We start from the raw sequence: 24,784 nt of genomic DNA, 5'->3' as shown, positions 1-24,784 counted from the left end.
ACATTCGACATCCTAAAATCCAATTCCATAAATCTTTTCATGGTTCCCAAACTAGGGTAGTTTTTACTTTCCTAATAATTTACTGCCAGGATCACTCGTTTGATACTTACTGGATAATGCTATATATTCTTGCTCATCTCGTTTTGAATGTATGTTTTATCTTGTCTCTCCAAATAGATTATATGCTCTTAGTGGAAATGTTGCCTGGACTTATTTTTGCAAAAATTCTTACTCATTTTTTTTTTCCCCCTAGGAACGCCTGGGTGGCTCAGTTAGTTAAGCATCTGCCTTTGGTTCAGGTCATGATCTCAGGGGTCCCGGGAGCAAGCCCCACATTGGGCTCCCTGCTCAGCAGGGAATCTGCTTCTTCCTCTCCCTCTCCTGCTCCCCCTGCTTGTGAGTGCACTCTCTCTCTCTCTGTCAAATAAATAAATAAAATCTTTAAAATTTTTTTTCTAGATTCTCCTTACATTTCAGCGGCCCAAGAATAACTTGGGAAGCCGGTCAAACATTTTTAATGAGGTGGTTCATGGACCACATATGGAGAGCATCTGTCCTGCCATGTTCCTGCCGCACATTGCCTTGTTCTCAGTTACATGTATTTTGACTGACATTCTAGACATATAAAAAGAAACCCTAAACTTCAGAAACACCAAATTAGGCCACTATTAAAGAGAGACTAGTTCTAAAAATAGCTCAGCTATCTAGGGATTTTAAATATAGAAATTCTTTTTAGTCTTGAACATCTGAAACCCTTGTCCTAATACCTAAGCTCATTATCGCTTAAATAACTGATTCTCAAGTTCCTATTGGGAGTGGCGACACCCTGATTGTTGTTTGTTTGTTTGTTTGTTTGTTTTAGTTAAAAGCCCAGCCTTTTACCTTCTTCACATTTTAGGCAGCCTGTAGCAATGGGAACAGACATTCACTGAACACCTATTAAGATCCATTCACTGGATCATACACCAGATGTGGATACATCAGGGACTTCGTGGTCCCTTTTAATAAATGGGCAAATCTTCAAAACTTGAAGTTAAGTACATGTTCTTGCGCATGTGCTTAAAATTTACAGAAACACTGAGATAACCAAATATACCCTATGGGTGAAAATAGCAGGGCTGTAAATTTCTGTTGGCACACTTTGTTAAAAAAAATAATACTTGCCTAATGGATTGAAGTTATTTTAGGATTAGTGAGTACGTGGGTAAGGGAAAAACAATTCAGATAATTCCCTAAACTTTTTGCTGTTTACTGAAATGTCTTTATTCAGAGAATACCTCCAAGCAAGACCAAGAAATCTCAGGGACAGAACCACCAGCGCCTAATTGAAAATCTATTTCTAGATTAGAGTGGAGACCCAAAGCAAAACAAAGAAAGCAAAAGCAAAACAAAAGTGTAAGAAGAACTTGCTCTTCTTTTTTTTTTAACGTAGTGTCAAACTTTTAAGAGCCACTGATGGGACAAGGGACCCTTTGCTGCACCTGAGCTAATTGGATCTCTCCCATGTCCCCCAGCCAGAACTCAGTCCCTGGCATTCGGAGGACAGTCAATACTCAATTCCTTAATGCCGCTACCTTTGCTCATCTTCCCTCTAATGGCCAGACTCTCAATTTCACCCCACAAGCTTAAATCAACAGTGCTAATGCCTCCCATAACCTCCGGATTATTTCCTGTGTGTTGATTTTCTGGGGAATGTGTACATTTTGGTGTTGACAGTACAAGGTATATTCCATGCTCTCTCTTGAACTTAGCAGGTTTTGACAGATTTATGTGAGGACAGATGGCCATTACAGGCTGAAGGCTGACAAGAGGCAGTTCAGAGCATTGTTAACACACTTGCACAAACTCTCAGCAGTGCAGCACTGTGCAGAATGTAATTCAGACTATAGCTTTTTTATTACTGCCTATTTTCTTTTGTCAAAAGAGCCTGCTGTGCAGAGCAAAAAATGGCTGCTATTACCCGGAATGTAATGGGTGTCAGACAAATCACGTAACACAAACAATCAAGAGTATGTAGGTCATATTTCAACAGAGCACAACCTTAGCAATATTTATGATTACTGCATTGAAATGTGTTCTATAATAAACAAGTACCTCTGCATCACTCACACGCACTTCTGCACAGCAAATCGGGGAGAAGTGCTACACACTCCACAGTCATCTTTTTAAACAGCCCTTTTATTAAAAAAAAAAAAAAGTCAGAGACAAGTTTGGTCTGGTTTGGTTTTTCATGATGTGCCATAAAACGATTTTCTTTGAAGAGCTCTCTTTTGGGTTTGTTTGTTTAATTGAATGACTCTGATAAATGATGACTCCTCCGCTGTGTGTGTGTGTGTGTGTGTGTGTGCGTGTGTGTGTTCCACAATCCACCCAATGACTTCAGCAGGGTTTGTTTGTTTGTTTTTTAATAGTTTTTAACATTTTACAGAATCTACTGCTCTGTGACTTGCTTTAGAGTTTCTTTGACAGTGGGATTTTTCTTAGGTCACATGTTAATTGAAATATTTCTTAAGGAGAAACAATGAGAAGATGAGTTTCTAATTTGCTTAAACACTTACCCAAAAAGAAGGACTGGGCAGAGAGGCCTGTGGCTTACCGCTCTCCTAGATTTTATGCCTCAAGAACTTGGAGTGGGTGTCAAGAGATCACAGGACGGGCTGATACTAAGTATGAACTGTTACTGCTCTGCTAGTGAGAATGTTTTGTTATAAAAGCTCCTCTCGGGCCCTCCTCAGGCCTTCAACTTCCCCAGGACTCTCTGGAGCTCCAGAGGAGCCAGCCGCTGAAGTGTTAATGGTCCCAGGGAGGAACCTCTCACACCCTGCTCAGTACTCTGGAGGCCATCACCCCAGGCTGCCCTGACTGCAGGTGCCTCTGCCTTTACTCCTTTTTCAGTATGTCCTTTATCACCCCTGATTCCTGGGGGAAAAACTGGCCTCACAGAAAAGCTTCAGAGCATTCTTATGACATCTGCTTAATTCCCCAACTCTTGCTCATGGAAGATATTAATTGGTGCCCATGCACTTTCCCACATTGCTGGGGCAGGAGCAGGGGTCAGGGTTGGGGGGGTAGGGGAAAACTGTCTCTCCAGGCAACCATCACCAACCCCCCGCAAGCCGATATGGGAGAGGAAAGTGCTTTGTTATCCTTGGCTTATGAGAAATTTGAATAGTACTATTTCCCAAGAAGGTAACTCAGAAACAAAGGACTGATCTTTCCAGATGTTGGGTCGAGAAGAATGAGATCAAAAAAAGAAAATGAAGGATATAGTTGAAATATGGAAGAAATCCCTGACAGTAAGAGTTGCCAAACATTGGAATGAGCTGTAAAGAGAATTTGTGTGGTCTCCCTTTCTTGGGTTCCTCGGGCTCAGGAATGGATTATATGACCTGTCACAATCACTTTCCAGTTCTCTCATGCTAGGGTTTTCCTTTTAAAATTACCAACTACTGCTCATATTTTGCTTTGGTTTATTTCCCCCAAGATAAGTCACATACAAAAGACACATATACCAAAAGGGTACAGTAAACGTATGCTGTCTGTCAATATTCTGTCCAGCAAAATGAATTTTTAAATGGGAAATCCAAAAACGGTAATAATATAAAAGCCCACATAAAAGAAATTACAAATTGATTGGTTAATGAGCGGGTTCTTAAGCACAAGTCCACCAAAGTACGGTTTGAACGACTGCCAGCTTAAGCCAAGGCAAAACAAAGCGAAAAATAAACGGCACCCAATCACCCATCTTCTATCATTAAAACCATGAGGAAAATACAATACCAACGGAAGACAACATCTAAGACCTTGTGTGTTAGGGTGATGAAACTGCTGATTATTTGGTTCTTCTTGTTTCTCTAATGAGTTATAAAATAGTTATATTGCTTTTTATTACTTTTACAGTAATAACTTTGAAAACAGTCTACATGTATACATACATATACACATACGTGAAATTTGGGGGTCAGCCACTTTGGTCCCTAACCAAATTTCTTCGTGTCTGCTGGCTAAAACCATCATCTAGTTGAGCTGACATTGCTTTGCCACTTCCATTTCAGAAAAAAAAGTCTAGCACTCTGAAAATCTCCATATGCAATAGATTTAAATGCCTTCTGCCAAAAGAGCATTCTCTCCTCTCATCTTGCTTTACTAACAGCTATTTTGAAATCAAATTAGGTTTTACACCTGTAGAAAAGAAGTTTTTTTTTTATCAGTCAAAATGAGCTAGTTTAGGACACTCACAAAGTCAGACCAGCTGGCAATACCTAATAAAGCAAACTTCCTGTCTCATCCCTCCTGTTTCCCAAAGACTCTGCAGATGGGGCAGAGGGATTATTCTGGAGGTCTCAGGATTTTGTTGACTCTTTACATTTGTGCTTAAATGTTTGGAAAAATTTCACGAGAATTTGTGAGAGTAAAGAAAAAGAAGACACCAGAAAGTCCTGGGCAACAGCTTGATCCATTTCCTTGGCCTGAACCATGTGGATTAAGCCTGTACACCAAGGATCAACGAATCAACAACCTGTATGTTTCCACCCTGTCCACCCCCTTGCTGCATCTCTGGCAGACATCATTAATTGATCGTGACATCTTCACTGAGTACAGACTTGGCCTTGGAATCCTCCTCAACACAATGCTCCGGGCAGCCAATAACCAATCAACGACACTTGGCAAGTGAAATGAAACCTATTTAACATAACAGATGTTGACTATTATCTTTAAAATTCAGGCTTCAGGAGAGAGACCTCATTTCTCATCAGACAGACATGCTTCGAACCCAGGGTCCACCACAGAGCTAGCATCAACATATATCTTTTTCCTCAACAATGAAATGGACAGAGAATCAAAAAGATAACATAGAACATGCTTACTGGGGAGTGCTTAACCTCCAGAATGTGTAGTAATGTAGAAGGAGCTGTTGTTGAGAGAGTATCAAAGAGGAGATTTTTCTACCTGGATTTAGTAAATCCCATACCCACACCCCAAACAGTGTATGTTCAGTTTTATGGGGGAATTAGAGGGATTTTTGCCACAAAGAAAATATATAACTTCATATATGAGCATGCCAAAGAGAGAACAACATTAGGGTCAGTGAAAGGGAACAGGTGAAGATAATCAAAAGTTGAAAAGATGAGCAACAAGATACAATGACCTCAGTAGATAAAGTTAATGCAGAATTAGTTATTAAATATTGCATATTTATTGAATACTTCTATATGCTGGCACTGAAGGAAGCCTTTTTCATATTGTATCTCTAACCTCAGAGTGACTCAATGAGATACAGGTACTGTTATTATCTTCATTTGGTTCATTAGGATCCTGAGCCTTACAAAAGTTAATTAAAATGACTAAAAGCCACCTTGCTAGATGGTAGATCCAGAATTTGAACTTGGGTTTGTCCAATGTCAGAGCCAAGGTTTTGAACAACCTCACTAAGCTATGCTGTCTGCTTTTAGAAAAATCATAGACTACTTCCATTTGAGCTTTGCTGCTTATGAAGTTTTTAAATTCTGGTTGAATGCACATGTAATTGCCATTTTGGGATGTCAAAAATAGTTGAATACTGGCAATTTTATTTTTCAACCTATATTTTAGTCCTTGGAGTCAGGCAGTAATTTGATTTGGGGATTATAAATATGACTTTAACATTAAGGAAACTAAGACCCAGAAAAGATTAAGGAGAGAGAAAAGCATTTTAGCAATTAAATGATGAAGGAGGAAAAGTACATGCTCCGTCTTGTAGTTCCTTACTGATTTCACTGCCCATTGCCAAGTACAGTGTTACTCAAACATCGCTTTGATTTCCTGCCTTCTTGCTTCTGCCCCATCAATATCTTCTCCCCTTTCCATCTGTGCAGTTCAAATCTGTTACAAATATTTCTCTCCCTAAGGCTCCCCAAGTCAGTTTAGCCCACTGAGAGTACAGTTCCCTCCACATTCCTTTCCATGGATCACCTGGATCCTTCACTAATGATATCAGCTTAATGCTTCTTTCTGTCTTTGAACCATCTTTCTAATTCTTTTCAATCTTCTGAGCAGTCATTGTATTTAACTTGAAACCAAGTTACAGGGTTCCCCTTGAGAATTCCTTTTCTCCCTTTGGTGATTCTCTCGTGCAATCCGTGTTTGTCACATCATGCAATCCCTACCATGCAAGAAATGCTACTAAAGATTGTTCGAGGAGATGGAGATCACAGCCATCATATACTGCATCGCATTTCAAATGCATGATATCTCTATCCAAAAAACCTCTTCTTTACACCACCCTCCAGTTCCAAACTTTTCTTCCCAGCCTCCTTCAGCATGCTCCAGGTTCTACTCCATGCCTTGTTTTCCTAGAGCTCTAAATTCTTTCTACTTTGTAAGGCAATCTGGCCCTACCTCAGTTTCTCTAATTTGCATCTTCACACTTAAAAACCACCACACTCAACTAAAAACCACCCCTGGACCCATCTTTCTTAGAAGGTAACAAAACATTATAGGTAATAAATAATATTTTTCCTTCATGCTACTTGTACAATGTGTGTTATTTCCCCTACAGACTGTAAGCCCACATCTTAAACACAAGAACATTTGTTTAGCAGACCAAGGACAATGCTTCATGCTTTATATGGATCAGTCTCTAGGTCTCCCGTTTGCTGTACATCTGCTAAGACCTATCATATTACAAGCACAGAGCAGGTATCAAAAACATGTTGGTAAATTGATTTCCATTGTACCCAATAATCTTTCAAAGCCCCAAGAGGAAAGGATTTAAACCAGTCAGATGAATTCTGGTTCACTGACAGAAATAAATCCACTGCGTATATTTTTAAGGATTCTAAATACGTAAAAAATGTATCTTATATACATCTCTACTTGTCTTTCAATAGTATAGGCTCCTAAACTTTCAAAATCATCGCTAAATTACTTAAAATTAGATATCTATCAATAAGAAAAATGTTAAAACTTTTGTAAGAAGAAAATAGAAGTGCTTTTTTGTAACACCATAACCTCAATAATGGAAGGAATACAATTAAAATGATATATTCATATATATAACATTTCAAAAACAAAGAAATCCAAAGCTAGGAAGGATGTAATAAAGCAAGTATATCCATGTAGTTCTAATGGGGCTATAAATAAAAGCACTCCTTTGGAAAGCAATGTGGCAATATATACCAGAAGACCCCAAGATATCTTTATATTCACTATTAAAAACTGCTAAGAATTTATCTTTAAGAAAATAAGATAAAATTAGTGAAAAGAACAACAAAAACAAAACCCCACAAATATCTGATTAAAACGGTCAGAGGACCTGAATATTTTCCCAAAGAAGACATACAGATGGCCAAGAGACACATGAAAAGATGCTCAGCATCATTAAAGCATCAGGAAAAGGGACGTTAAAACCACAATGTCACTTTATACCTGTCAGAATGACTAGCATAAAAAATACAATAAGTAACAAGTGTTGATGAGAATGTGGAAAGAAAGGAAACCATGTGACTGCTGGTGGAAATGTAAATCAGTGCAGCCACTCTGGAAAACAATATGGAGATTCCTGAAAAAAAATTAAAAATAGAAATACCATATAATCCAGTAATTCCACTGTTGGGTATTTACTCAACAAAAATGAAAACACTAGTTAAAAAAGATACATGCATCCCTATGTTTATTGTAGCATTATTTATAAAAACCAAGATACAAAAGCAATAGATGAATAAAGAAGATGTAGTATACATCTATAATGGAATATTACTCAGTCATAAAAAAGAATAAAATCTTGCCGTTTGTGAAAGGATGAATGGATCTAGAGAGTCTTATGCTAAGTGATAAGTCAGACAGAGAAAGACAAATCCCATATGATTTCACTTATATGTGGAATCTAAAAAACAAAACAAAACAAACAAACAAGAAACAGATCCGTAAATACAGAGAACAAACTGGTGATTGCCAGGGGGAGGGAGGTGGGAGGAAGGGCAAAATAGGGGAAGGGGATTAAGAGGTACAAACCTCCAGTTACAAATATGTCACGGGGATGAAAAGCACAGCATAAGGAATTAATAATATTGTAATAAACTTGTATGGTGACAGATGGTAACTACACTTATCGTGGTGAGCACTGCATAATATATAGAAGTGTTGAATTACTATGTTGTATGCCTGAAACTAATTTATAACATTGTGTGTCAATTACACTTCAGTAAAAAAAATATGAACAAACATTTCTAATGCAGTGCTATTTCAAAACAGTAACACTTTAAAACAACCTAACTTTATAAGAGGATTACAACTAAATAAATTTTGATGTACCTACTAAAACTGTCATATAACACTAAAAACCTGATAACAAAAGGGTCTGTGATAATACAAAACTTTCTCATTAAAATGTTAACTGAAAAATCAGGATGCAAAATTATATACACAAAATGATTATAGTATAAATATAACATATTAAATTATCCATGGGGAAAAAAATGCACTGGTAACTTTACATCTTAGAATTGTGAATAGGGGCGGCCGGGTAGCTCAGTCAGTTGTGCCTGACTCTTGATTTTCCCGCAGGTCATGAACTCAGGGTTGTGGGATTGAGGCCCCTCACCCCCACCACTGTTGCTCTTTGCTCAGCGGGGAGTCTGCTTGAGATACCCTCTCTCTTTCCCTCTGCCCCTCCCCCTGCTATGCTCTCTCTCTCTCTCTCAAATAAATAAATAAGTCTTAAAAAAAAGAATTATGAATATTTTTCCACTAGTTTATATTTTTGACATTTTTATAGTAAGCTTAAATTATTTATAGTAAGAGAATAATAAAAACCTTTTAACAGAAGCCTTGGTGTGGGTGTATAAAATGGAAGCTTTCTCAATCCTCTCTGAAACAAAGTAACTAATACAACATTCTGAACACTCAGAGTAAATAGATTCCTTTCAACTGAGCCACAGTAGTATTTCCCAAACCAGTTGATGTCTATTATAGTGGTAACTGGAATTATGTAAGGAAATAAACTATGATGCCATTGAATGAAGTATAAGAAAAATTGTCTCTATAAGAAGAACCAATAAAGGTATGTCACTAAAAGAAGAGATGTCAAATTAGTTGTAGACAGGTGGTATCAGAAACACTGGGAAAACATGGGAAATTATGCTTATTATTTACTTATGTGAAAATCATAAAAATCCACAATGATTTTGCACTCAGACTACTACACAAATATCTTTAATTCTTTTCCTTTAAAAAGCAAGAAATGAACAGTAGATACCATCTAAGATACATTTTTTAAAAGATTTTATTTATTTATTTTGACAGAGAGAGAGAGAGAGAGACAGCGAGAGAGGGCACACAAGCAGGGGGAGTGGGAGAGGGAGAAGCAGGCTTCCCACCGAGCAGGGGCCTGAAGCGGGGCTAGATCCCAGGACACTGGGATCATGACCTGAGCTGAAGGCAGACGCTTAACGACTGAGCCACCCAGGCACCCCTCTAAGATACATTATTATTACTACAGTTTGTGCCAGAAAGATGAATGGATTGCCAGTTCGGACATTTAAGTTCAAGGCAAAGTTCTCTGTTTCTTATACAAAAACAAATTGATATTTGAATGTTTCCTTATACGACTTAGGCAAAAGTAAAATCACAAAACTATATACTTTAATCAGTTTTTTGGATAAACACACCAAAATACTCATTCTTATTGGTCAGATAAGAAGGTCTCTACCGCATGTGATATATATACATAAAAGTTACTTATAACCATATAAGTAATTACAATTTAAGAAATGTTATGTATATGCCTATAAGTGAGTATATGTGTATATATGTATATATGCATATAAAGACATGTATATATTTGCATATGTATATGTGTACACACACACACACACACACACACACAGAATATATATAAATACCATGAAATTAACTACTCTACTGCTTGACCAAATCATGCGATCATGCAGTAGACCTTTCACAAGGTGGTAATTTAGCAAACTCAAAGTGTGAAATTAAACTTAGTGACAATGACCATGGTGTATGTAGGCACTATAGTTCTGGTCGAAAGCATCTTGTTTAAGTTACTGTTCTTTTACCCTTATCAGCAATGGCCAGAGCCAAGGAACTTCTTGTTCAGACAGCCTAAGATTCACTTTCTGGTATAGTTCTGTACCTAAACCTAAAGCACTCAGTGCAAAGGCACCATTCACACCCAACTTAGAAGTCTGCCTAGGAAGTCTGTGGATTATTAAGTTACTCAGGGGTTGCTCCAAGCTTTTAAAGCTCCTTCCTCTTCAGCATAAAGTAAGACTGACTAAATGAGTCCAGAAGTCCAAATGGCGAAGAAAATCACTCTTGTTTAAAAATATCTAAGTACATTTTGTTTTGGTGAATGGGCACATTTTCATTTTTCTCCTTTGCTGAAAAGATATAAAAATGGTAACATATATAAGACATTATACCATTAAGTATAATGGTGAGTGAGAAAATATTCCAATTCAAACATTGATATAATGAATAAACTGGCGTTCAAAACTTTGCTCCTTGTTTTCTAGCTAGCTCTGTGATCCTGGGCAAGTTGCTTAACATTTCTGAACTTTATATCCTCATCTTAAAGATGAGAAAATTACCACTGTCTTCATGAGGTTGTTGTGAAACTAGTCAAAACCACTTACGTGCCTGGCACATTTATTGAGTAGGAGACCAATAAATGTTATTTTCTTCTCCTGCTCGAGTTTTGGTGTCTTAATCTGACATAGGGTTATTTAAGGATCTAAAGCAACAGTATACATCAGAGGGTCTGGCCCAGGTCTGACACACAATAAATGTCTTCTCTTTAAAAGAAAAAAAGAAGTGAAAATATTTATAGGTAACTTCTTATCCAATGTTGCTTGTACTATTTGTTAATTTCATTAATCACATGGAGAATATGTGCTATTATTTAATACATATTACACACACACACACACGCGCGCGCGCGTACACACACACACAGAGTTCCAAGTGAAATGTAAGGCTTACCTGCAGTTCCAGAGAGTTCCACACTTAAGGTTCGTTCAATAGTCTTGTTCTCAAATGGGGAACCCTTGGGGTCACTGGAAGATATGGCACATTTATAAAAACAAACTGAAATGGAGTTGCTGTAGCCAAATGTATTAGAACCCCCTTCCCTTTCTGAAAATGGTTACATTTCTTAATACTTACTTTGGTGACTCTGGGGTCAGAGGAAGAGATAAAGTTGTTGGTTTGGCTAAAGGAAAAAAAAGGAAACTAATTATGAAATATTGAGTTTTTGAGGGTTTGTTTTTTTTTTAGAATTTTTTTTCTTACTACAATCAGGTTGGAAACTGGAAACTGGAAAACTAAAATAAGGAAATCCCTGAATATTGGATCAAAGTCAGACAACAGTCCATATTCTAAAACAAATTCCAAACAACATTTGCATCGGTAAACTATCATTCAAAAACACATACAAAAACAGAATTTTCCCCAAAATGTAGCATCTCTGTTACAAAATTTGCATCATACCATCAGAGAGAAATAATGTTTTCTATTTTAATTTGGAATATAGTACATGGTTTGTTTAGACAAGAAAACAGCAGAATAACTATAAGACAACAGAACGTTATGAATATTCAGTTGATTTTTCTCCTAAAATGTATAATTTTATACCTAGCCCTGAGAATAGGTTATTTCTATGAGGCCAAAGCTCAAGCAATAACCATTCCATTTACTGAAAATTAATTGAGAGATTATGGCAAATTGTGGACATTGACCCAGATGGTTTAAAAGGGGTTCAGATCCCCAAATCTTAGAGACAAAGTAAGATACTGCATTTATCAGCTGAGAGACCTATAGACTTTCAAAGAGAGCTCATTTACTTCCTTTTATGCTTCCTAAATCTTACCTCCTACAGGAGGCATTTCCCAATTAGGAAGGGTGGAGTAAGAATCTTCTTCTCACTCCAAAATTTCAATTGCTTCTCCTTGGCAGTCTTGTATTTTGAACAGAAGGAGGGGAAAACATGATGAGAAACGTACTTGGGATATACATCCACATATTATGTATATATATATGCTTATCTATAAAGATATATTTATATGTATGTAGGTTTATGTCAATTTTTTCTCATTAACATAACTACTTTCAAAAGGTCAAGAGGTAGTCATTTACGTAATGAAAATCATAGACTTGAAACTAAAAAGTTCTTTAGAATAAACTCTCATTTTATGGATGAAAAACCTGAGACCTAAAGATGTGAAATGATATTTCCAGGGCCATAAAACTAGTTACTGGCAGAGTCAGCCCGGAATATGTTTCCTTTTTTCCTATTACCAAAAGGAATTGCATTCAATAGATATTAAAGTAAATTAATCAACCCCAGTAATTAAGGTCCTTTGAAATGTGAAAATATTATTTATGTCCAAATTAGGCTGAAATTACATACTTTACTTGGATAAATAGTATTTACATATTTAATTTGTCGATTTAGATTTAATTTTTTAAACAATTGAATGGTTTATCATCTATCCAATGTGCATCCAGAAATATGAAGTTCACGCTGTCTTCTACAAATTAGGTACATTGATTGATTGGCTTTTATATATACAGATAAATGAACTGGTTTTAGATTAATTTTTTTAGTATGTCTGATATAATGAGCCTTTCCAAAAGAACACACTCATGAAGGAAATTTACCAACATTTTCGGCGTTCAACTCATAATTAGGATCATGCATACAGGCTCCATAGCAAGTATCGTTAGATATGCACTGTGTACTATACACAGTATATATACATTGAAAATTGGTCTCTGGGATTCCAGCTTTCATGGTGTAGGGCAGGCTATCCGAAATGCTCAAAGTAAGATCCCTAACATTCTGACAGTTGGGTATAGGTGATGGCAAGGGCACTGGAAGGGCAGCATTGGGCAGCGGCCATGTTTAATGGGACCGATGGCAAACAGGAAGAGAAGGCTATAGGAAGGTTCAGCCCCAAAGCACATACAGTACAGAAGGCCATCCCTGAATATGCCCACACACACAAAAGCTACCATGAGAGGAGCACTGATTTGGTTTACTGGGAGTTTAATGCACACTATTCCAATGATGGACAGACCAGGGCCTCTAAGATCCTTGAGGGCAGGAATGCATTTTTTTCATGCAGATCATGGTCTTTTTGATGAATGAATACATTAGCAAATGAATGAATAAATGAATACAGGAGACACCAACATGAGCCAAAGTTCAGGCCATTATCCTAAGGAAGTGAAAAGAACTTGACCCCACAATATCACAGACAGCAAACATGCAGTTCAGTGAAAGAACATTATGATACATCAAGAAAGGATAAACCTCAGTGGATCCTGGGCTACTGTCTCTAATCGTTAATATAGATTCTACTTTTAAAGTTTGAATCAAAATTTAAATAAATCCTGAAGCTGAGCATTTATTTCCTGTTGGTTATTCACAGCCAGCCATGTTTATTTTGTTCTTGGCCTTTAATAACGATAGGAATTTTGTGGGGTTTTTGTTTGTTTGGTTTTGTTTTCTTGTGTTTTTGTCAACAGGCTTTGTTTGGGGATAAACTTTTTATGCTTTGCAACAGGCATATATCTTTCTAAAAAAAATCCGCATACAGCAGGTCTCATCTAAAGCATATGTCCTCCACAGGCTAAATTTAAGTCCTCACTGCCATGGTTTGTAAGACTTTTCAGTAATATTAGTGGTAAGTGGATCTAAAAAACAAACCTAAAAACCTCCCAAACTCTCAAAATCCAAAAGGGCCAAATACAATTTTAAGAATATGTAAATTAAAAAAATGTTTAAAACATGTGCCGCTGGCCTGGGTTCACTGACTACAGGGTTATAGCTGGCTGAGGACTTCAGATTTAGCTCCAGAAAATAAACGCCTGACTGGGACACACTAGTACAAGGTGGACAGTAGCCCAGTGAATTTTTCAGTCCACTCACTAGACTGAGCTCAGCTGCCTTCCCTTCACCCGAGGCTCTCCACACCATTGCATCCCATAGCACTGCTGGTTTTGCTCTAAGGAAAACTGGTCCAGCGCATAGTGCGTGAGGGGCCAATCAGGGCAAGGCGAGCTGCAGAAAAAATGTGGTTCATTTCAATAAATATCTTTTCCCTGAACTGACAGAAAAGGATGGCCGAGGGATTCTGAGACAACCACCAGGGAAAACCTAAATGAGAGCCAATTTAAAACTTTAAAAGAAGGTTCCTGAAGGTTTATGGTGGGGTAGGGATGAGAGAGGGAAACCGAAAACACTGGAAAGAAAATACTAATTAAAACCAGGAGCAACAGCATACCTGTATGAAATAATCATGGTTCAAAACAGGGATCAGGGACTACCACTCTGCAGCTGGAAGGGGCAGTCAGGGAAACAAAAGGGAAAAAAGAAGTGGGTGTTTGTAATTGCTATGTTAGAATATGCCTGCTTCTGGGGCGCCCGGGTGGCGCAGTAGCTTAAGTATCTGATCCTGGTTTCAGTTGGGGTCCTGATCTCCAGGTTGTGAGATCAAGCCCCGCGCTGGGCTCCACACTCATAGCACAGTCTGCTTAAGACTCTCTCTCCCTCTCCCTCCCCCTCCCTGTATACACTCTCTCTCTCACTGCCTCTAAAATAAATAAATACATCTCAAAAAATAAAAATAAAAATAAAAAAAGACTATGCCTGCTTCCATCACGAGGTTAAAGGTAGGGTTAACGTGGAAGCTGAGATATTTTAAAGCGACCGCAACTTTCAACAAGCTTCCTTTGGGCCTCTAAGACAGGACGATTTTGAGGGAAGAGCCAAAAAGAAAGAAAATTATATCTCTGCCAAACAGGTTTTCCCCAAATCACTCTGATCTGCCTCAGAAGCATCCGCCTTGTAGAATGTATGGGGACAATAAACATCAACCCAGATGCCTAGTTTGATCTGGGCAATATTTTTTTAATAGAAAGCAAATACAAATAAATTCCAGGGATTTCCAAATCCTTATTTACAAAATAAAATCTATGAGTATAACATGTGGTCTTTAAAAAAAAAAAAAAAGAATGCACTTAATCGGGAGAGGCCGCACAAATACCATGTGCTCCTTTTTAAGGTGTATACAACAAATCAACAATGACTCATTTTCTTTCCATTATTAGAAAGGAAAAAAAAGAACTGGCTAGCCCAGCTTGCTCCAAATTTCAATTATCTCGGCAATTCAGATTTCACATAAACCTTTCACCACCCCCTCCCCACCCAGCTCACATTTCAGGTGCTTTTTGGTGATTGTGAATTAGGCTGCATATCAGCCGAATAGGACATGGTCAGCCTGTGTCCAAGGAAGGATTTTTTTTTTTTTTATAAGTCTCTAATAAAGTGCTGAATCCCCTTTCCAGAGAGACAGCAGTGGGGCAAAAGCCTGAGGTTTGGGCATTCCCAGCCAGGTGCATGCTTGCTTTGCCTTGTGTTTTAGTCTCCAGCCTACCTTGTAAATGTTGAGACTGTGACTGTGTGTGGGACTTCTTTTTGGAGGTGCATTTGTCTCTGCTACTGTTCCTGTTCTCTGTGGGTTTGGTGTGAGGAGGATCATCATTTGTGGTCAGATACTTGAGAAGCTCCGAGCAGGGACGTCTTTGTGGCTTTTGCTGTTGACAAATGCTCTTCGCTTTATTGCTCCATGAATTCTCGGTCTTAAAAACAAGGCATAAAGAAAGCTAAAATTAGTGAACTGAACCTTATCAGAATGGATATAGGTTTTCTGAAGAGATGAGATTTTCAATGAAGTGTTCAGTCTAAGTGTACTAGATCTATGAGCTGTGAATAATTGTTTGCAGAACAAGGAAAGAAAATTACATTTAAAATTCCTAAATGACATTTATGCAGCTTTTTATTTCATTTCTCCTACATTTCAATGTTCCTACTCAGCAACATGTAACTAACAAGACCCTATAGCGCCTTTACTGTGAATAAAAAAAAAAATAAGCTGGTTTAAACCTTAATTTGCCACTGATTGCTAGAGTCCCGTATTCACAATTCTCTTAAGTACCCCCTAACGCTCCGTTTTCACTCACAGTGAATGGCAAGACAAACATTGTTTAATACAGCCCGCTAACCGAATTATGTCATTGCCAGCATTCTATCCAATTAATGGCAGAGATAGATCTTTTGCGGTGATTCCAGAGCAATCTTTCTCAGGTTAGACAGCTGGAGAAACGGCAATCCTGCATCTTAAAGTCACTCATAGATAATACCAGCCTAGCAGCAAATTTTATTGTAACCCACATTGCTGCGTGTATTAATAAAGTGGGCAAGGAGTGACAGACGGTGGGACTTCCATTCCAATCATCCAAAGACAGAGCATCAATGAACTCTTTCTAGTTTAATGTAGCTGGAGCGCTGCTTTTGGAAACCCATTTCATATTGTTTCACATTATAAAGCAACTGCAGGATCCCAGCTGAATGCATAGAAATAAACCTATCTTTTGTTTTACTGCTTCAAGCAAAATCCTTTGTTACTTGCCCTCCTATATTAAAAAAGTTTGCATTGTACCTTAACAACTGCAGGGTTTGTTCTGATCCTGTGATTATGGTTTGCATGGTTCTGGGTACTGAGAGCACTGCATTCATTATAACTTAGCTGAGTGTTGGCTGGTGCCAGTAAGAGCTTCTTAAGCTAGAAATATATGAGAGGGGAAAAGCGAGAAAGGTTATGCATCCTGTAGGCATTAGAATAAGGTACTGAAATTTCAAACTTAATATTAATTAATTATAAAAATTAATTCTCTCACTCTTTAATTATAGTCACACCAAGGCACAATAGTGCTAAAGGAAATGCATTTTTAAAAAGTAAGAAAAAATTCGGCATTACACTACCAATTGTGAAAGTATTCTTTTCCCTACATGTGATACTCAGTATTGTCTACCTTGATTTTCTTTTCTTTTCTTTTTTTTTTTTTTTTTTTGGATAAAATAAGACAAAAAGGATCCTCCTAAAAGGATTTCCAAATACCTACTAGCTGAGAAAAGTTGCACTGCTAAATGAGGAATTGGGGGTTGGGGACAGAATATAGGACATTTTCCCCTCAATAACCCAAATGAATCAAGTGAAAATAAATAAAAGATTCTGTAATGCTTTGAATGATATTTTACAATCCAGTTTCACTTTACTGATTCAAAGGGTATTTATGATAAAAGAGTGGCTATCACTGAAAAAGACTTGTAAGTAAATAGAGTCAGGAGATGTGATTCTGCCTCAGGCAAAGCATTTACTGTTTCTTGACCTCTGTTTCTTCATCTGACTTGCTGGCCTTCTAGGACCTCCCTGCTCGGACAGGCAGTATGACGTTGAGTCAACAACCCCTCCCAGGTGAACCAACTATGTGGATGAAAATCCTCTGGTATCAATGTAAAGACATCAAAGTACCAGACAGCAAAGCCAACAGCAAATGGAAAAATGGTGGGGGTGGGGGGAGGGTAGCAATTACTTATGAGGTAGTTTCTTCTAAACCAGAAATCTCTAAATGAACAGCAGTACAAGCAGAGTCTCCATATGTTTACATGGAATCCTTTTAACATTTAAAAAACTTAGAGAAGGGAGAGAAACAACCTCTAAATGGCAAGCCAAGGAACATTATTAAAGTTTGGAGGATAGCATTCCATAATTTACATAGTATAGTCTTACATCAGATTTATGGCAAATGACAAATGGCCACCATAGATGAGAAGGTAAACTGTGTCTTAGAACTAATAAAATTCTGGGCAAGCACTGCATCAAAAAGAAAATTTACTCTTCATTGCCAACAAACTCACTCTTCATTGCCTCCCATAAATTTAGGGAACTTAGGTTGCAAATGTGCTACTATTTTTCAATCTTCATAAGAATTATGGATCCAAAACCTTAAAATATTGCATATCCCTTGATCGGCCTTTTATTTCTAGAATCGTAGGCATAAGAATAAAACTATAAATGTGTCAATTATTATATAATTTATGATGGTGAAAAATAGGAAAAAGACTAAATATCCAGCCACAAGAAATCTCTCAATGAACCAGGACATCTCCAAACAATAAAATAATATGTAACATGAACCATTATGCATATATTTCAAATTCACAAACATGATGATGTATCTTAAAACAAGAGGAGATTTCAATTTTTTTTTCCATCAGAGATTATTTGATTTTACAGGTGAATTTTTGGTCTATTCTTTTTGGGTTGTCTACGTTTTCGAAGCTTCTACCATGAACATAAATAATGCTAAGAAATAAAAATACACACACAAACATAGCAAAAGTTAAAACCGTAGTAAGACCACATGAAGACTGTTATTACCAACATTTTTAAACACAGAATCACAGAATTTGCAACTCTGAGTCTGCTCGGGACTTGTTTTTGGCATCAGTCTAAATTAAAAATCCAGACCTTATTGTTACTACATCATACCCATGCAGCGGGTAGCCAGAGGCAACTCCAATTCCTGTTAAACAGTAGGAAGGGTTCTTACTAGAGATGGCTCTTCTGCCTCCTGAGGCGGTGGGGTGCCGTCAGGCATGGAGGAAGGACTAGCCTCATTCTCAGTGGTCACATCTCCATCTGTCAGCGCATCAAATGAGGGCAATCCGTCTTCATCCACAGGGAGACTGTCCAGTGTTTCTGTGAGGACTGCTAGCAAGTTTGCCTCGTTCTCTTCATCTATCTTCTGCAGAAACAGAAAAATAGACGACGTGAGTGAGTTGACATTGGGGAACAGGTAACACCATCAATCAGCGTGGACGGGTCATGTTTATCCAAATGAGTCAACCGTATGTGAAATTTTGAATGCTCACACTGGAACACAAAAGATCATGTCTTCTTCAAACTCCAAATTCACTTTTGGTCTGAATCACACAATGAACTGATACCTCTCAGTACCAATCTCTGATGGCTGAGCTGTCCAAGTTGGCAATTTATGATGTCGGTGCGTATTACGGCCGTATATGATGCTGTCTTGTTTGCAGTTGCTTTCCCCATGGGTGTGTCTTCTTTCCCTAACTAAAGGAGAAGGTCTAGAGAATCTTAGAACTTGAGAGAATTTTCACCATCATCTATTTCATCTTCAGATATAGTGTTTCAATCTCCTGTGCAGCCGAAATGTTTAGATAACCCTCTGTTTGAACAGCACCAGAAACTGAAACTATATGGAGACAAACCATACCATTATAATCTCATCACCGAACACTCCACAGCCATTTATTTCCCTCCCTGACATCTCTCCCAACTTTAGTCATAAATCTAGAACTGCCCACTGGACATTTCTACCTGATAATAGCTCCCTCATCCTCCAAAACCCAAACTTAGGATCTTTCACAACAAAACTGCTATTTCCCTTGACTTCCTGAGTTTGGGTAACAATTCTTCAGACCCAAACTCTAGAACTATCTTGAGTCCTCTTTATCTGGTCTGTCATTAAGTAGAGTCTTACTTTGTCATGTCTCTTCAATGCAGTCGTTTCTTGTGGCCAGGGTACGATTCTAGTGTGGCATTACTTGGAATGGGGGCTCCTGCGAACATATTCTAACTTGTTTCCGCAACTCCCACAATCATTCACATCCGTACACCCTTGGAAAGTTAATCTTCAGGTATTCATTCCATAAACATATCTGCATACCTACTATAGCAGGGACATGTTTGGTGTTAGAGATAGAAAGAAAAAGATGGACCTCTGCCCTCTAAAAACCCTCCAGTGGAAGGAAAGAACCTGTGAATAATTTATTATAAAAGATAACAGTTATTTCAGTACTCTGTACCAGCTTATATACCCTGTTTATAGGGAAATGTGCTATATTCCCATCACCTGGACAACCAGTGCCAATGCTAGGCACACAGTGTGGTCATTGATTACTTGCTGAATAATTCATCGATCTGCATTTACTGCCTAGAATATATGTTGTGCAGATCACTTTCTCTTCCTTCTGTTAGCATTTCACATTGTTTGTCCAATTTGACCTGCTTCATAAATCTTTTTTTTTTTTAAAGTTCTGTATGCTATGACATTAACAATATCGGCTAAATTATCCCACACAGATTCTATTACAAAATGCACCTAAACTGCTGACATCTAATGAAGCCAGCAGTGCCCACACGTCCTTTCTCTCTAGCACTGAACTCCAGTTAATTGACCTGACAAAATTACAAGAATCACAGAATAAGACAGCTAATCAGAAAATCAAATTGTATTACTAGAGAAATTAGGCAGGCCTTTATCACGTATACATTCTATTTTTCACATAAAAATTGTTTTCCCTCTTTACTGATGAGTCCCCATCCAGGAGTAAAATTACAGACTTCTTTCTCTTTTGGATTTGAGAGGCCAAAAAGAGCCATTTGTACTCATGGTAGACTTTCCTAGCATTTCTTACCTTTGCATAATGTGTCTCCCAAATGCCCCTGGACTTCACATTGTGAGTCAAGTGGTTTTGGGCACACGGGATGGAATGACAACTTTCTGAGTTTGAGGACTCCACTGCAGGAGGTAAATCCTAATGGGGGGGAGTGAAATGTTAACTTCAAAATGGCACCATTCTTCCAGAAACTGACTGATTCTTTAAAAATCAAACTGCTTGATTTAATAACAAATCATTATTGAGCATACCACCCAGCCTCAATTCTCCTGGATCGGCCCATGTAATCTGAATAATAAATATACTGAAATGATTTTCACTTATTTTCTGCCCAGGATCATAATCTAGCGTCCAAAGATTCCAATCTCTCCGCTTTCAACTCAGATTCCCCCCAACATACGAAAAACCAAATTCAGGTTATTCATCTGTCCTAAATAGAAATTATATTTAAATTAAATACATATTATTTTAATCATCCAAAATCATGAGATTTACATTAATGTAAATATATCCATAGTATCTAATAAAAATAATCTTTGAAGATCTCTCAAGGACACACACACGCACACACGCACGCACACACGCACGCACGCACGCACGGTTTCAGTAACTTGGACTTTTTTTCCAGGTATCCCAGTTTTCAGAAAGGCTTATTTCACTGAAGTTCAAAAATAGCTCAAGAAAAACAGTTCAGAATGTTTACCAATAAATGAGTAATTTTGTTTACTCCGATTTAAATTTTGTATTTGGCTTTCCAGCAACACTACAAGCCTCTATTTGCTTTCAATCACATAATACAATAGCGCCTTAGTTCTATCCCTAGTGTAAACAAACTACAATAATTCCAATCAAGTCAGAATGACAAAGAACACTTAAATTAACTAGTTTTCTCCAATTTCTTTAATAAGCCCGGGTGAATGTACATCAAAAACAATGGCAGAAATATTGGAGCCTGATAATGTCATAATTAATTTACAAGATCTGATTAAACCACAGCTATTTAAATTCTCTCTACTGGAACCACAATGGGAGGGAGGGTTGTGGGATAGAAGATTGGCAGACAGTGTGTGTGTGTGTGTGTGTGTGTGTGTGTGTGTGTGTGTGTGTGTGTGTGTGTGTGTGATGGGGTATGTGGTAGGGTAGGCTGCTATTCAACCAGGACAGACCAGTAGGGCTGTAATCCTTATTTAGAGCCCATGTTCATCAGAAATGTGGCTGACTCAGTGAGGGGCTCAGAGACCATTTATTTTAGTAAAGTTGCTCTTGAATTATGGAAGGAAAGAATGTTATTTCAAATTCTGTGTTTTGTCTAATTGTAGAAGACTGGGGAACAATTTAAGATATTTCCCGATGACATTTTTGTTCTGAAGCTCAACAGATAGTCCTGTATGTAAAGTTGAGTGGACATTGCTCCTCACTGTGGCAATTCCAATTAGTTTAGCATGAGTTTCAACAATCAAACACTCCAGAGAAGGCAATGGATGTGACAAAAAGGACTCGGGTAAACAATTAATGTCACTTCCCATTATTGCTTCAGTCCCAATTTACAGAGCAAATAAATCAAAGTCACAGCAGATGAAGCACTCTGGCCTACCAACACATGTCTGTTCACAGGTGACGGGCCATGGAAATACATCAGGCAGTAAAATGACTTTGCAAAATAACCTTTCAAAGACTCTGCTCTGACACCGCTTTCTAATTGTTCAAAATTACTGTTTTTACAAAAATATACTTATTAGCTCCATATAAGTTAAGAAAAGAAGAGCAGAGAGGTGAAAAAGAGAAAGCAGGTCACCAGTTAGGTAGTGATCTAAAGCTACACAGCTGAGCTCAGTGTTGCAGGTGGTGGCAGAGAGGGAAAGAAAGGTAGGGAACAGGCCAACAGGCATTTCCACAGGGGACCTCTGCGACTCTCAAGCTGCTCTAGCCATGCTGGGCGTCCACTCTGGGCTCTCCTTACGCAAGGCAAGACTGCTGCTCTCCTTCCCACCGAAATACAGGTTCGTGTGGCAGTCACGCTCATTCTCGGAGGGTGCTCCTGGAGTAAAGAAGCCCATTCCACAGATACTCACGTTGTAAAGAATTTTCACTGACAGGTGATACACGTACATGTATACTAACAACCCAAAATTCAGAACAGGCAGCAATTCCAAAGCAATGCTCTGTCATTAACAAACGATAGTTCAGAACACTTGGTTCATTACTGCTCGTTGGGACTGCTGGGTCCCTATCTGACCTGCCCTAAGTGTGATATAATTCAAAGGGCACAGTTAAAGGAAGGCAGATTCTGCATCTTCGGGTCCTCAGAGTCACCTCAAATTTGAAATTTGGTGTCCAGGACATAATATCTGGGCCTTCTTCCCTTGTGAGCAGTTGGCAAAAGGATCTTCCAACTGATTACACATGGTGGGGCCAACAGTGCATTGAGCTCACCCAAGTGCATAGAGAGGGAATAAATCTACTAAATTAAGGAGGAAATGAGGGACTCCAGGATGTTACTGGACACCTGACGGGAGAACTGCAAAGTGAAACCGGCATGTGGTATCCCAAAGATTTTTAAATGCAGGCTATTATGGAAGGACCATGCCCTGCTTATGATAGTAATTTTTTCCACATCTTGTAGAATTGCAATTACACTCTGCGTCCCCAGATTCTCACACTCGCTTGATCTCTGTTTGATAAAAATAGTTTAATAGCCATTTAATCACAGCTTCATTATCTTAGCTCTCTTAATGCGAATTAGGCCAGGAGAATTCCTGCTTCCTCATTATTCAAATCATCAATAAGAAGGAAACAGTGGGGTCTTCTTATCATTCATTAATCAGTTTCAGTATCTTAGGTACTGTTTACTCAGAGATCAGTCTATGTGAGAGGTCACTTAACCTCTGTGAGCCTCTATTTTTTTCTATATACAAATTCAGGTTATTATCTGCCTAATTCCTAGGACAGAATTTTTCTGCATTCATGGTTAATAGGCAGGAAAAAAAAGAATGGACGAAAGCCTGAGAATCCTTCAAGATGAGGCTCAATAAACATTTCCAGTGTATATGCCCATTGTCTTGATTGCCCATATTTGAAAGGGTGATCTACCGCCGACTTTTAGCAATGGTCCAGCTTCCTCCCAAATACCCAGCATGCCTTGGGCTTCCTACTTGCCCCATCTTGCTGATTTGGAAGCAGCTAATGAAGACAAAATTAACTCCTACTTTAAGTGAGGCCTAATTAGGAAGGGAAATCTGCTAGAGTAACATCTGGTATTGCATTCTGAAGCCAAATATAAATGACATTTTTGGATTATCCACTATTTTGGATTATTTCTCCCACTGGAGTCCAACCAGAAGTTGAAATAAATAAATGAGAAAGTGACTTTTATGATAGATTGTGGGGTTCAAAGAAGAAATACGGTTGACCATAGGAGTCCCTTTCCTGGATCTTTACACATAAAGTTCTGTATCTTTTGTTCATGCACAAAAAGGCAAAAAACTTTTCATGTATAAATTTTGGTTTTAATGTATAAAGTTTGATTCAAGATTTGCAAGAAGCTGACCTAAAATTTTAAAAATAATTTTTGAAATGAAACAAAAAAAATAACAATTCAGACTAGACCACTGAAATAGAATTTGAGGTTATTAGCTTTTTTCTTTAAAGCATTTTAATCAGGAAAGATATCACCTCATCGACAGCATATTATACATGTCCACTCTGAGGGGTCTAAGCCTTTGCTGGAGATGTTAATATTTTGAATACTCACTCTCAAACAACTCTCTTTCTCTTTTTTTTCTCTTTTTCTTCTTCTCTTTCCTTCCTCAAATGCTTTACAATCCAATATGCTTTTCCTTGCTTCTCTTATACCCAGGTATGGACCAACAGCATGTCTGAGCACCTTCTCACAATCCAACAGAAAATGGGCAGATTCCCCATGTGGCACTTCTTAAAGTTTGCTAACTCCTGCCCCATTCAAGAAGAGAAGGCCCTGGGGCGCCTGGGTGGCTCAGGTGTTAAGCGTCTGCCTTCGGCTCAGGTCATGGTCCCAGGGTGCTGGGATCGAGCCCCGCATCGGGCTCCCTGCTCCGCGGGAAGCCTGCTTCTCCCTCTCCCGCTCCTCCAGTTTGTGTTCCCCCTCTTGCTGTGTCTCTCTCTGTCAAATAAATAAAATCTTTAAAAAAAAAAAAAAGAAGAAGAGGAAGAGAAGGCCCTAACATGACCCACTAACTCTCTGTTTATGGGATGGCTTTGAAAATGGGATGGATACTTGAAGACATGAAAAAAATGACATAAGAAGTTTCAAGCATATATGTGCAGCAGAAAAATAACCAAGACAATAAGGACTTTGCATTACATCACACATTTCTTATGAAAAATACTTCTGTATCTATTCACTTCTTACAGATGCCCTGAGAATTAGCTTATTGCCCTCTTTCATTCCCAGGAGAGATAAGCACATTATGT

At 38.2% G+C, this 24,784-nt stretch overlaps 1 protein-coding gene across 3 annotated transcripts in view; it reads right to left on the bottom strand.

The window, feature by feature from the left end:
• PPARGC1A (PPARG coactivator 1 alpha) overlaps positions 1-24,784 on the bottom strand; it is a 299,724-nt gene that overhangs the window by 20,503 nt on the left and 254,437 nt on the right. For all 3 annotated transcript variants that reach the window (XM_028088353.2, XM_028088372.1, XM_028088362.2), the window contains exons 3-7: positions 18,460-18,654; positions 16,506-16,628; positions 15,441-15,645; positions 11,167-11,212; positions 10,984-11,057 (exon numbers count right to left, since the gene is read on the bottom strand). In XM_028088353.2, the coding sequence (XP_027944154.1) occupies positions 10,984-11,057; positions 11,167-11,212; positions 15,441-15,645; positions 16,506-16,628; positions 18,460-18,654 (643 nt within the window). The remainder of the gene's footprint in view (positions 1-10,983; positions 11,058-11,166; positions 11,213-15,440; positions 15,646-16,505; positions 16,629-18,459; positions 18,655-24,784) is intronic.

Source organism: Eumetopias jubatus, unplaced genomic scaffold (assembly GCF_037043125.1).
Source record: "Eumetopias jubatus isolate StellerSeaLion01/CBP00866 unplaced genomic scaffold, mEumJub1_p1.0 scaffold_2, whole genome shotgun sequence".
NCBI classification, from domain to species: domain Eukaryota; kingdom Metazoa; phylum Chordata; class Mammalia; order Carnivora; family Otariidae; genus Eumetopias; species Eumetopias jubatus.
Note: the sequence above shows the minus strand (reverse complement) of the source record. Positions and strands in the feature narration are given on the sequence as shown.